The sequence below is a fragment of the Trichoderma ghanense genome (genome assembly GCF_004382785.1).
Source record: "Trichoderma ghanense strain CCMA-1212 chromosome Unknown scaffold_5, whole genome shotgun sequence".
In the NCBI taxonomy this organism is placed as follows: Eukaryota; Fungi; Ascomycota; class Sordariomycetes; order Hypocreales; family Hypocreaceae; genus Trichoderma; species Trichoderma ghanense.
Genome location: NW_027395668.1, coordinates 839,495 through 850,641, shown reverse-complemented (window position 1 = coordinate 850,641; position 11,147 = coordinate 839,495). Strand labels below are relative to the sequence as shown.

The 11,147-nt window shown below is 56.0% G+C and overlaps 5 protein-coding genes across 5 annotated transcripts; 2 read left to right on the top strand and 3 right to left on the bottom strand.

Annotated features, from left to right (window-relative positions):
- Positions 1-303: 303 nt before the first annotated feature.
- On the top strand, positions 304-2,133 carry CCMA1212_005240 (uncharacterized protein; the record flags this gene model as incomplete). The annotated part of the gene is made up of 3 exons (XM_073702508.1): positions 304-655; positions 742-1,793; positions 1,885-2,133. 3 exons carry the CDS (start codon positions 304-306, stop codon positions 2,131-2,133), a joined length of 1,653 nt encoding a protein of 550 aa, XP_073558659.1.
- Positions 2,134-3,021: 888 nt separating this feature from the next.
- CCMA1212_005239 (Pyruvate kinase) lies at positions 3,022-4,987 on the bottom strand (the record flags this gene model as incomplete). The annotated part of the gene is made up of 2 exons (XM_073702507.1): positions 4,442-4,987; positions 3,022-4,192 (listed from the first exon to the last, which is right to left on the bottom strand). The coding sequence occupies exons 1-2, from the start codon at positions 4,885-4,887 to the stop codon at positions 3,022-3,024; spliced, it is 1,617 nt and encodes a 538-aa protein (XP_073559003.1). The 5' UTR covers positions 4,888-4,987.
- A 1,745-nt stretch (positions 4,988-6,732) lies between these two features.
- CCMA1212_005238 (uncharacterized protein) lies at positions 6,733-7,311 on the top strand (the record flags this gene model as incomplete). The annotated part of the gene is made up of 4 exons (XM_073702506.1): positions 6,733-6,738; positions 6,913-6,988; positions 7,068-7,110; positions 7,173-7,311. 4 exons carry the CDS (start codon positions 6,733-6,735, stop codon positions 7,309-7,311), a joined length of 264 nt encoding a protein of 87 aa, XP_073559002.1.
- Positions 7,312-8,127: 816 nt separating this feature from the next.
- CCMA1212_005237 (uncharacterized protein) lies at positions 8,128-10,002 on the bottom strand (the record flags this gene model as incomplete). Its single annotated transcript, XM_073702505.1, has 1 exon — positions 8,128-10,002. One exon carries the CDS (start codon positions 10,000-10,002, stop codon positions 8,128-8,130), a length of 1,875 nt encoding a protein of 624 aa, XP_073559007.1.
- An 889-nt stretch (positions 10,003-10,891) lies between these two features.
- Positions 10,892-11,074, bottom strand: CCMA1212_005236 (uncharacterized protein; the record flags this gene model as incomplete). The annotated part of the gene is made up of 1 exon (XM_073702504.1): positions 10,892-11,074. The coding sequence occupies one exon, from the start codon at positions 11,072-11,074 to the stop codon at positions 10,892-10,894; it is 183 nt and encodes a 60-aa protein (XP_073559006.1).
- Positions 11,075-11,147: the final 73 nt, after the last annotated feature.

Genomic DNA, 11,147 nt, shown 5'->3' with positions numbered 1-11,147 from the left:
TTACGCCCGATCGACGTTCCTGCAAACACCCAATGAACTTGTTTTTCTCTCCCCCTTTGAGAATCGAGAACAATGCAAAGTAATAAGGGAGCAAAAAGAAAAGACAGAGACAGAAAATGAGAGAGGAGGCATTAAACAGTTGATATTACAATGTATTGGAATGGAATCACGAGTTTTACAGCCCATACGGCAACTCCTTCTTTCCAACCGCCGCATCTACACCCACTCAACACCATAAACATCCTCACCACCATCAAACAATGCCGCTAACCTGACGACAAGGGCACACCGAAAACAGCCACAATGGCCTCCTCCAACTCATCCACAGAGTCTCGATCCCAATCCACCCTCTCCATATCGCCGCCGCACCCGCCCACGGACGACAAACTCGACCTCGAGCCCAAGGCCACTTACATCTCCAGAGGCACCCGCTTCTCCTCCTCCTCCTCCTCACCTCCCGATCCCGCAACCGCTACCACCGACCCCGAGAAGCAAGTCTCCCTGGTGCAAGATGCAGACTCCAGCGACGACGAGAACCTCGTGTGGTGGGACGGCGCCGACGACCCCGAGAACCCGTACAACTGGCCCTCGTGGAAAAAGGTCCTCAACAGCGCCCTCATCAGCGCGCTCTCGTTCATCACGCCCTTGGCTTCATGTATGAGCAACTCATGACACCAAACTCCCAACACTCCCAAAGGTTTCTTGCACGTAAACTGACATCTGTTCTGCCTCACCTCACAGCCATGTTCGCCCCTGGAGTCCCCGACCTGATGCAGGAATTCCACAGCACAAGCGAGGAACTCGCCGCCTTCTGCGTCTCCGTCTACGTCCTCGGCTTCGCCGCCGGGCCCATGCTCTTCGCGCCGCTGTCCGAGCTTTACGGCCGCTCCATCGTCTACAACGTCACCAACGTCGGCTTCATCGTCTTCGTCATCGCCTGCGCGCAAGCCCCCTCCATGACGACCCTCATCATCTTCCGCTTCCTCAGCGGCATCTTCGGCTCCTGCCCCATCACCAACGGCGGCGGCTCCATCACCGACATGATCCGCCAGGACCGCCGCGGCGCCGCCATGGCCTGCTTCGCCATCGGCCCGCTCCTCGGCCCCGTCGTCGGCCCCGTCGTCGGCGGCTTCATCACCACCGGCCTCGGCTGGCGCTGGGTCTTCTACATCATGGCCATCCTCGCGGGCTCCCTCGCCCTGCTCCACGCCCTCTTCGCCCGCGAGACGTACGCCCCCGTCCTGCTCCGCCGCAAAGCCGACCGCCTGCGCAAGCGCACCGGCAACCCCCTCCTGCGCTCCAAGCTCGACCCGGGCCTCTCCCACGCGGCCTACCTCAAGCGCGGCATCCTGCGCCCCTTCAAGATGCTCGTCCTCTCCCCCATCAGCATCATCTGCGGCGTCTACGTCGGCGTCGTCTACGCCTACCTCTACCTCCTCTTCACCAGCCTCACGCCCCTCTTCATGGAAATCTACCACTTCAAGACAAGCTACGCGGGGCTCACCTTCTTGGGCATCGGCATCGGCAGCATGATCGGCGTCGCCTTCTTCTCCCTCACCAGCGACAGCAACATCAAGAAAAAGGCCGCGGAAGAGGCCCTGGCCGCCGAGCGAGAGGGCCGCCCCCCCGAGGGCATGAAGCCCGAGTACCGCCTCTCGCCGCTCATGGTCGGCGCCGTCGTGCTCCCCATGGGTTTCTTCATCTACGGCTGGACCGCCGAGTATAAAGTCCACTGGATCGCGCCCATCATTGGCACCGTCGTCATTGGCATCGGCGACCTCATCGTCTACATGGTAAATTCCCTCCCCCCCTTTATCAAACCCCCAAGAAAAGCAAAACATTCCACCCAAAGCTAACCACAAACGATACCTATCCAACACGCAGTCCCTCCAAATGTACCTCGTCGACACCTTCACCGTCTACGCCGCCTCCGCCCTCGCCGCCAACGCCGTCATCCGCTCCATCGCCGGCGCCGTCCTCCCCCTCGCCGGCCTGCCCATGTACAACCGCCTGGGCATGGGCTGGGGCAACAGCATCCTCGGCTTCATCGGCGTCGCGCTGTCGCCCGTCGCCTGGCTCTTTCTAAGGCACGGCGAGAGGCTGCGCAAGAGATTTGAGATTAAGAACTTATGAGGCAGTTCTGCTCTCTCTCCCTCTCTGCTCTCTTTTTGCTAATTCCTCCTGCTTCTCTTATGCCACGATAATGTTTGGGTCCTTTTTGAGACTGGCTTAATGACTGATTCATATTGCTTTACTTACTGATGAAGCTGCCTCCCTTTTTTTTTCTTACCTTGATGTCAAAAGCCTAGATGTACAAAAACTCAGCAGCCGCAATCATACCTACTCATCAAAATCACAGGCACAACGAAGAGACGCCGATCTATTTCACTTCGAGGCAAGGGAGGCTCGGATTCATGCATTGGATACTACGTGCATATGATGAATCGACACGAGATACAGGATGGGCGTCAATTACATCATCTTCAACTACCGAACAATACGGGGGTTTTAAATTCTGCATCTACTGACAGACGGGCGGGAGAAGACGGCTTTTCCTTGCTATACATGTTTAATATACCCATAGCGAATCTGAACTCAATGATGGATATTGTCTGTCTCTCCTTTTCGCAGCAAAGCACTTCAGGGCAATGGCAGCTCCCCACGCCGCCAAAATGGCAACGTATACCTATAGCGAGACCTAAACGGCAACATTCACCCATATCAAGTCGTCTCACAACTTCAAATATCACCGGGTTTCGAATGGGGTCCAACTATTCATCATAAGACGTAGTATGTTTATTTTCTTCGGTCATTAATGATACCGGCCTGTATGCAACCGCCTCGAAACCAAACAGCCCATACCTGTGGCGTGTTGCGTTATTCCATCATGGCCATGGTCAAGCACCCATCGTTCGTTTTGGTCCTTGAATGTTCCCTTTAGCCCCCGAAATCCATCGTAAAAGAAAATAACAATAAAAAAAAAAGCTCAGAGTTCCCTTTTGTGTATCCTTCCCAATCCGTCTACTCCATCTGTCCAATGCCCAGGTGGTCGGGGTCAGCGCGGACAATGCGCAGGGTGTTGGTGTTGCCCATGCCGCCCTTCCAGCCCTGGACGACGACGACGGTGTCGCCGGCAGTGAGCGTCTTGAGCTCAATGGCGCGGGTGACGGCCCACTTGATGCGCTTGTCGACATCCTCCTGCCAGTTGACAGTGTCAAAGTCGGGCTTCTGCTCGGGGTACAGGAAGGGGTAGACACCGCGGTACAGGTGGCTGAACCGAGAAGTGGTGGGGTTTCGGGTCACCATGAAGATGGGGCAGACGGGGCGGTACTTGGACAGCAGGCGGGCCGAGTCGCCAGAGGTGGACAGGACAATGATGCCACCGGCGCCGAGATCGAGGGAGGCGCGGACCGCAGCCATGGCGCACGACTCGACGGTCGAGACGGGGCGCTTGACCAGGGTGCACATCTCCTCAAAGTGGGAGACGTACGGGATGGTGTTTTCAGCCTTGAGACTGGCCTCGTGCATCTCATGAATGGACTCGGCGGGGTAGTTACCCTTGGCAGTCTCGCCGGACAGCATAACACAGTCGGCGCCATCAGTGACGGCGTTGCCGACATCGCTGATCTCGGCACGCGTAGGGCGAGGGTTCTTGATCATGGACTCGAGCATCTGGGTCGCGCAGATGACGGGCTTGCCGGCAATGTTGCACATGGCAATCATCTTCTTCTGGGCGGCAAAGACCTCGGCGGCGGGGATCTCAATGCCCAGGTCACCACGGGCGACCATGACACCGTCCGTCTCCTCGAGAATCTCGGCAAAGTTGTTGAGGCCCTGTCGGTTCTCGATCTTGGCAATGATCTGGATCTGCTTGCCCTCGGGTCCCAGGACGTCGCGGATATCCTTGATATCCTGCGCACGGCGGATAAATGAGGCAAAGACCATGTCGACATTGTTCTTGACACCAAACCGGAGATCGGCCTTGTCCTTCTCGGAGAGAGCGGGCAGGTCGACGTCGGTGTTAGGCAGGTTGACACCCTTTCGGGAGGAGATGAAGCCGTTGTTGCGGGCGCGGACCTCGATGGTCTGGTCGTCCTTGATGCTGAGGACGTCAAAGGCAAGGACACCGTCGTCGACGTAGATGACACGGCCAGGCTGGATCACCTTGGTGATGTTCTTGTAGTCGACGTACCTATGAATTTGTCAGCAGTGGCTCACCATGGGAATCATCAGGTACGGCAATGGTAGGTGCTTTGTTTTCTTTTCTTGCAACAAGGTATAGGGCATCAATCAGGGACCCTAGCAGAGCTGCCCATTTCGCAGCCTCTGCACGGCCTTGCCAGAGGAAGGCGGGGTGAATACTGTGTCTGTGTCCCCCTCATCTCTTACCCCTCCCCCACCTCAGATATAGCAAAATAGAGCAGTCGAAAGAATTTCTTACATGTTCTGAGTGTCGCAGGCCGTCGCGTACTTCTCGTCGGTGGTGAAGTTCATGACGGTGCCGGCGCTGATGGGAATGTCCACGTCGCCAGCAGTGTTGCCAGTTCGAATCTCGGGGCCCTTGGTGTCGAGGGCAATGGCAACGGGCCGGCCAGGGTGGGCGGCGACAGAGGCGCGCACATTGTCGATGACGGACTGGTGGTACTCGTAGCTGCCGTGGGAGAAGTTCATGCGGGCAACGTTGAGGCCGGCATCACGCAGCTTGTTGAGGGCCTCGACCGAGTTGGTCTTGGGGCCGATGGTGCAGATGATGGAGGTGCGGCGAAAGTTGCGTGCCGGCGTGTAGGCCGTGTTGAGCGAGGCCAGCCAACTGATGCGGCCGCCGGTTTCCAGGTGCTCCTGGGCCGCAGTAGCCATGATGCTCTGCGTGCGGGAAATCTGGGACATGGTTAAGAGGGTTCCGGCTTCGCGGTACTGGAGGAGAAAAAGTCAAGCCGGTCGGGAGGGGGGAGTTAGCAGGTGAGGCTCACGAGTCAAGTATTCGTCAAGCTCCCGTGAGTGAAAAAAGAGATGACGATAAGGCGATGCGTGCAAAAGAGATGCAGACAAAGGGGCAGATGGACCAAGGCAGACGAGGATGGAGAGGGAAATAAATAAGGGAGAAAGGGTGGCTTCGACGAGGGAGAGAAAAAAAAACCAACCTGAGCTGCGGGAAAGGCGAGCCAAGATTAGGTGATGCTGCGGCGCTGTGCGTGCAGGTGGTCTGGGGGTGGAGGGGGTGGCAGCGCCGGCAGCCGTCAGTGGTTGGAATTTCCTCACCACCCAAGCCTGAGGTGAACTTTTTTTTCCTCTCCCCTCTGTACTTGTTACAGCTCCAGGTCTCACAGCAAACGGCGTGCAGGGGATCTGTGAGCCAACCAAGGCTCCGGATTGGCCACAGCAGCCACGGCGCCTCGACAAGCATGGCCTCCATCCGCTGCTCCAACTCGGGCGATGCTGCCCCTCCTTGCCCTCGCCTCGCCAGTGAGGGGCATTGAGTTGAGCGCTAACTGAGGGGCTGGCCAACATGGAAACAGCTGGGATAAGGGGACCGGCCGCTAGTCTCACCGTTATCTCTGCCACGGCGTAAAAGAAACAGGCCTCAGTATGTAATTGCTGCGCCAGGGCCGCAAACGGACGGCGCCCGGAGTGCAGAAGAAGAGTGCGGCCTGTTCTCGGACGGTCAATCTCGCCTCGTCTTCGTATACTGGAGCCCGGCAGAACTGCATGTAGGGACCCAGCCCGTGGACTATCGTAGTAATGCCGTGAATATTACTCGGTGTCAGGGATCACCACCAGTAGTAATACCGCCCACCTCAACCCTACGAGAAGGGCATCACCACGCACCCTGGGCATCTAGGCATTCCTCAGTCCGGCCTCATCTTGCCTCGCCGTACTTTGTCCTCATGAGGCATTTGCCAGAAAACAAAGTGCCGCCGGTGCCGCCCCCAGCCATCGCACTCAGTATCTGCATACTCGTACTCGTACTTTCTGCACTTTTCGTATGTGATTGACCACCAGCTCCTCCTTCGTTGGAACCAAACCAAATGCCCCTTGCTGCTAGAACAAGGGACGGCATTCCTCCGTGTTTCGGCCCATCTCAACAAAAAAAAAAATTGAGCCTTCTCCCCCACGCCTCAGGCCGTTTTCCTAGCGCCGGCTCGGCAAAATGGTGAGAGTTGTTGAATGAAGCGCGAATCTCGGGGAACGAGGCGTTGATCCCTCTAAGCGCGGTGAGCGTCTTAGATGCCTATCGATTGGACGATCCCCATAGATGCCAAGTCCCAGATATCGATTGCGTCCTTTGAATGTCTCTTCAATCGCACGAGGCCCTTTCTTTGGCTCCCACGCCGTCGTGATATCTGCTCTGTAATTCGGGCAATTGTTAGCACCAGTGTTATCGAAATACTCCGTCCAGCTATCGGGCCTGTTTACCTCCCCTCCGCCCCTCCATCCTAATCGGGACTAGGCAGAGGTAGCTTAACCACAGCTAAGGCAACAAGCAGTCGGTCTGCTGACTCAGCAAGAAGCTCAAGCTTGGATCCGGAAGACGAGGCGCCGATCTCCGAAAGCAAGCCACGGTGCGCCCGCACGTGATGCGTCACCTCAGCTGTTCCTCCAGCCTCCCAAGGCTGTATTAGCCTCTCACCGTTGCGGCACCCCTTGCGAGCCTTCTCCAGATACCCACAAACGACACCGACGCCGGCTCTTCCATCTGATAGTTCCGATCTCGACAAGGAAAATCCAGGCATCATGGTGGTACGTCTTTTCTCCCTGGTTTCAAAGTCTCTCCTCCCCCGGTTCGTTGCTCTCGTGCTGGCGCCCTTTGGCTCGTGATCGTTTCTGCCTTTCTTGGAGGAAACGCTTGCGTCCCGGAGTCCCGCGCCAGATTTCGCCTGCATTTGACTGGCCGTTCTAAGAATCTGCTCGCAGCTTCTCGACCTGCTGACGCTGGGCCTCTGGTCAAAGGTTGGACGTTTGACTCACTATGCTTTTGACGCCGTTCTTCGTAAGAGATTCTCCCTTTCCCTTGTCGCCTCGTCGTGTTGGTGTATCCCCGCGTGTTTGCTAAGATTTGCATGTGACAGTGTCGGCTTTCCTCGCTGGCGTGAAGCGCTCGACCGGCCTGACGTGAGTTGGCGCTTTCGACGAACAACACATACTGCAGCGACGGGCTAACGACAGGCCTCCAGTTTCAAGAGCGACAAAGTTGCCGGCGAGAACAAGGAAGTCTCCAAATGGATCGACAAGTACCTCGGTGTCGGCGAGTGGGTGATGGACCAGTCCGTTGCTATTGCTGGCTCCAGCGGCTTCTTTGAGCGCAAGCGATGATTCTCGTGGACATGTCCTTTTCAGACCACCTCCTGTCGAGATCCCAGCTCAAAATGTCGAATTGCGACGGCTGCCGAGCCATTTTTCGTCCGACACGGTTTGATGGTTATGGGAAACTGAGGGAGCTCTTGTCTTGTTTCGAAATGGATGCAAATGCGCTGGAATGCTGGACGGCCTCGCCTGAGGAAAAGGCCCTAGGAAGATGAAGTTTGGGTTGAACTATCATGACGGACGAGCCGTGCCAACGTCATGTTTTCGTTTGGGCGTTTGATGGGAAACAAATGGATGCTTGCTTTTGTTCGTGTTTTTGATCTAAATGCAGAATATGATGAGATGACCCAACTCGCAAAAATAAGAATATTGAAAGAAAAAGAGAAACTTCACACTGACAAAATGCTTCTTGGTTGTCTGATTCATTCCTTCCACCCGGTTCAAATTCTGGTTCGGCGGCGTTATCCACAAAGGCTCGTCGTGAGCGTTTCCACTTAGCCGAGGTTACTCGGTGATCCGAAACACACTCTATTTGGTCGAGGACAAGACAGTCAACAGTATTGGGCCATATCACGGCCATAAAAGCATGATCATCGCTTATCTATTCATTCCTCGTTTCTAGTATTCAGTAACAATGCTTTTGCCACGCTAATCATCACCATCATCAAGTCATGTAAAGGAACAAACCACCAGCCCAGGGTATATGTATCTCCCATCATCCGAAACCCGCCCACCAAGAAACGCAGACCAGAGAAAAAAAGAACCGCCTATTGATAACAAATCGGTAAAATCAAGTGACCCAAGGCAGAAGTAGGTATTTCGCCTTCACACGTGTTCCACCAGGAATTCCGGCGGCACCTCGTTCTCGCTGCTGTTATCAGCAATAGCGTGCTCATCACTCGCATCCTGCTCTCCGCCGAGAAAGTCTGACGGCACCTCATTGTCACTCTCTTCATCGGCCCCATGGCTTTCCTTCTGCGCAGCATGTCGATGCTCTGCTTCCGCCTCCTTGTAGTCGGGCGCATCTGCGCCATCGCCGGGGGTTTGCTTCTCAGGGGGGTGTAGCAAGCTGTTGAGAACCTCGTGAGCCTCTTTAAAGGCTTCCAGTTCTGCGCCGATAGCGCAAATCAAGAGGTTCCAGCGCTTGTCTTCGGCTTGCCTCAGCAGGTCTTCCAGCTCTTCAATCACTTGCTTCATCCGGGAGAGCTGATCGGATAGGATTTCCTCCTGCGAGGGCACCTTGTCTTTGCCTTTCGGGCTCGAGGAGGATGAGGATGCCGTGGTACCGCCCTGCATCGCCTGTCGCAATTCTGCCTCGAAAGTCGAAACCAGCTGCGTGACCTTGTCCCAAACCCGGCCCCCTTCCTCCAACGCTTGGCGATCCGCGTCGATCCGCTCTTTGCAGCGCTTCAGCACCGTCATCTCCGCCGTCCACCATGATTTTGCCATTTCCAGCGTCCGGCGCTCGGGGATGAGGCGCATGAACTCTCGTCCTCCCGAAGCGGCCGGATCTTCTTCAGCCTCACCGGCCTGCCACAGGAGGTCCTCGTCAAGCGGTTGAATGGGGGGATGCTGCACAAATGCATTCGCTTCGTTGGTCACATCTCTCAATGCGCCGTAGTACCCGCTCAGTCCTGCCTCCCTCTTGTTCTTGATGTCATCTATTCTCTCTTCAAGCGTGCGGTGCTCGATCCGCATGGCTGCCAACTTCTCCTCGAGCAGCTGGATCTCCTTGCCGAGCGTGTCATGCTGCGTGTTCAGATCCCGCAGCTCCCTTGCTAGCGGCTCGTCGCCGTTCTCTGTCAGGTCGTCCAGCTCTGCCTGTATGCCGGTTCTCCTGCTGCCTAGCCGGTCCAGGTAGTTGAGCGCATCTTGTCGCTGCATCATGGCGTCGTCAAGGTGTGCATGTTCGTCTTCCTTGAGCCTCGTCATGGATGTTATCAACTCCCGCAGAGCGCCTCTGGTCGACCTCAACCCCGGCGGCTTGTCGTTTGCAGGCTGTCTGATCGGCACCACATTGCCATCGCGGGTAGCCCGAGGCGGCACATAGAGAGAACTGGTCATCTTGGATTTGGAGCTTTTCGTAGAGTAGAATGTGCTCGTCGGAGTGCTACTCCCCGTGCTCGATCCCTCATTCTCGGTGCCGGTTCCGGCGGCCAAGGCGGCGGCTTGCTGATCGAGCAGCAGCTGGACCTCTTTCTCCAAGGCCTTCTCTTGCCTCCGCAAGCCTCGCCAAATGGAATCGGCAGCGTTCGCAACAGCTTCCCGTCTGTGATCGAACAACACACTATTAGCTTCGGTCGGGCTCCCGCCGAGAAGGCTATATGGCGTAGGTTTCTTGCGACCCGAAGGGCCAACAGAATCGGCCCTGAACGACTCCTTGCTTATCAACATCGATGCTGTTATCGGCGGCGGTGGACCAGCAAACATCGGTCGTCGGTTCGGCTGAATATTGTGAGTTGACCGACTGGAGTCAGTCTTGCTGCGCCATGTGGTTGGCGATGCCCCACGAGAGGAGGATGGTTCATCATAGTGAGATTGCCAGGCTCTAGGCAGGTCTCCCTCGGTTGATGAGGCGTCATCAGGCCGGGGGTCCAGTTCGTTGAGTTGGTATTCGCTCGGGAGTCGTCTTGGGGGGTTGTGGAGAGGCAGAATGGGTGAATTGCGATGGGGGCTCGTCATACGTTCGAAGAAGGCCATCCCGGTGGTTGCGCAGAGCTGGGCTCCGTTGTTTAGGCTATGCGGGAGGATGGGCGCAGGCGATTGAATGGACAACCGTAGAAGCAGGGGGAATCCGAGCGAGTGTAATTTTACAAGAGCATCGAGGAAGAAGATTCGGCGGTGGAAGGAGCATGCAGCAGAGTTCAAGTGTGCTCTGTTGAAGCTGCTCACGAGGACAGGTATCGGGGACAAGACCGCGGCATGTGCTTGGGAGCTTATCAAGACGCTATCTGTATTTTGCACTGTGCAAGCGCGCATATGCCGACACTAAAACTGTAGACGACTCGCTGGTGGAGACCGTATATGTAGAGGTGTTGCACACCGTGAGGCGCATTATGGAGCTTCAAGTTCGTTGGAATGATCGAGCGTAAGGTTGTGTCTTGGAGAAAGCCTTTGGACCCATGATATAAAGTTGTGTAAAGGTCAATCTCGGAAGAGAGATTTTGAGCTGTATTATTTTAATGAGCGTTGTGTCCATCAACAAGCAAATTCACTCAGTAGCTCATCAAAGTAAATCAAACACCAGAGCGATGCATGTGAACAAAGACAGCAGGCTGCTACCTTAGGTAAGGTAGTATCAAAGCTGATTCGCACAATCGAGTCACCACGGAGGTTGCCGCGTATCCAAGCTGTATGCCATCCAAAGAGCGAGATAAAGATCCATCGCCATTGCTCGAGTCGACTCTGTAAGACTCTCTGATATTTGCATTTCTCGCTCGAGTTGGTGATACAGGCCGACAGTGAGATCCAAAAATGCTATACGTAGGTACCTACCTCAAGTACCAAGCGTGCTAACCGCAGTGCTAGCCGCTTGCACCCTGGCGCCTCACTTGGCCCTCCAGTACATGTACCATGGAAGCTTCCAACCTTAGCCCGTATAAGCACCAGACGCAGCTCTGGGCGACGGACGCTGACGACAGCAAAAACGGCCTCTGGTCTGATCCCTCCAGCCGCGCCTCGTCTGCCTCTGCCTCTGTCTCTGCCTCCTCGTCTCTCTTTTTTTGTTCCCCGGCTCGTCCTCTGTAGATCCGCCAGACAAAAACAAGGCCATCAAACCAGCACCGCGCTGCGAAGAGGGGCCGCCTGGTCGCCTCGTGATCCAGCCCTGCTGCTTCTCCCGACCC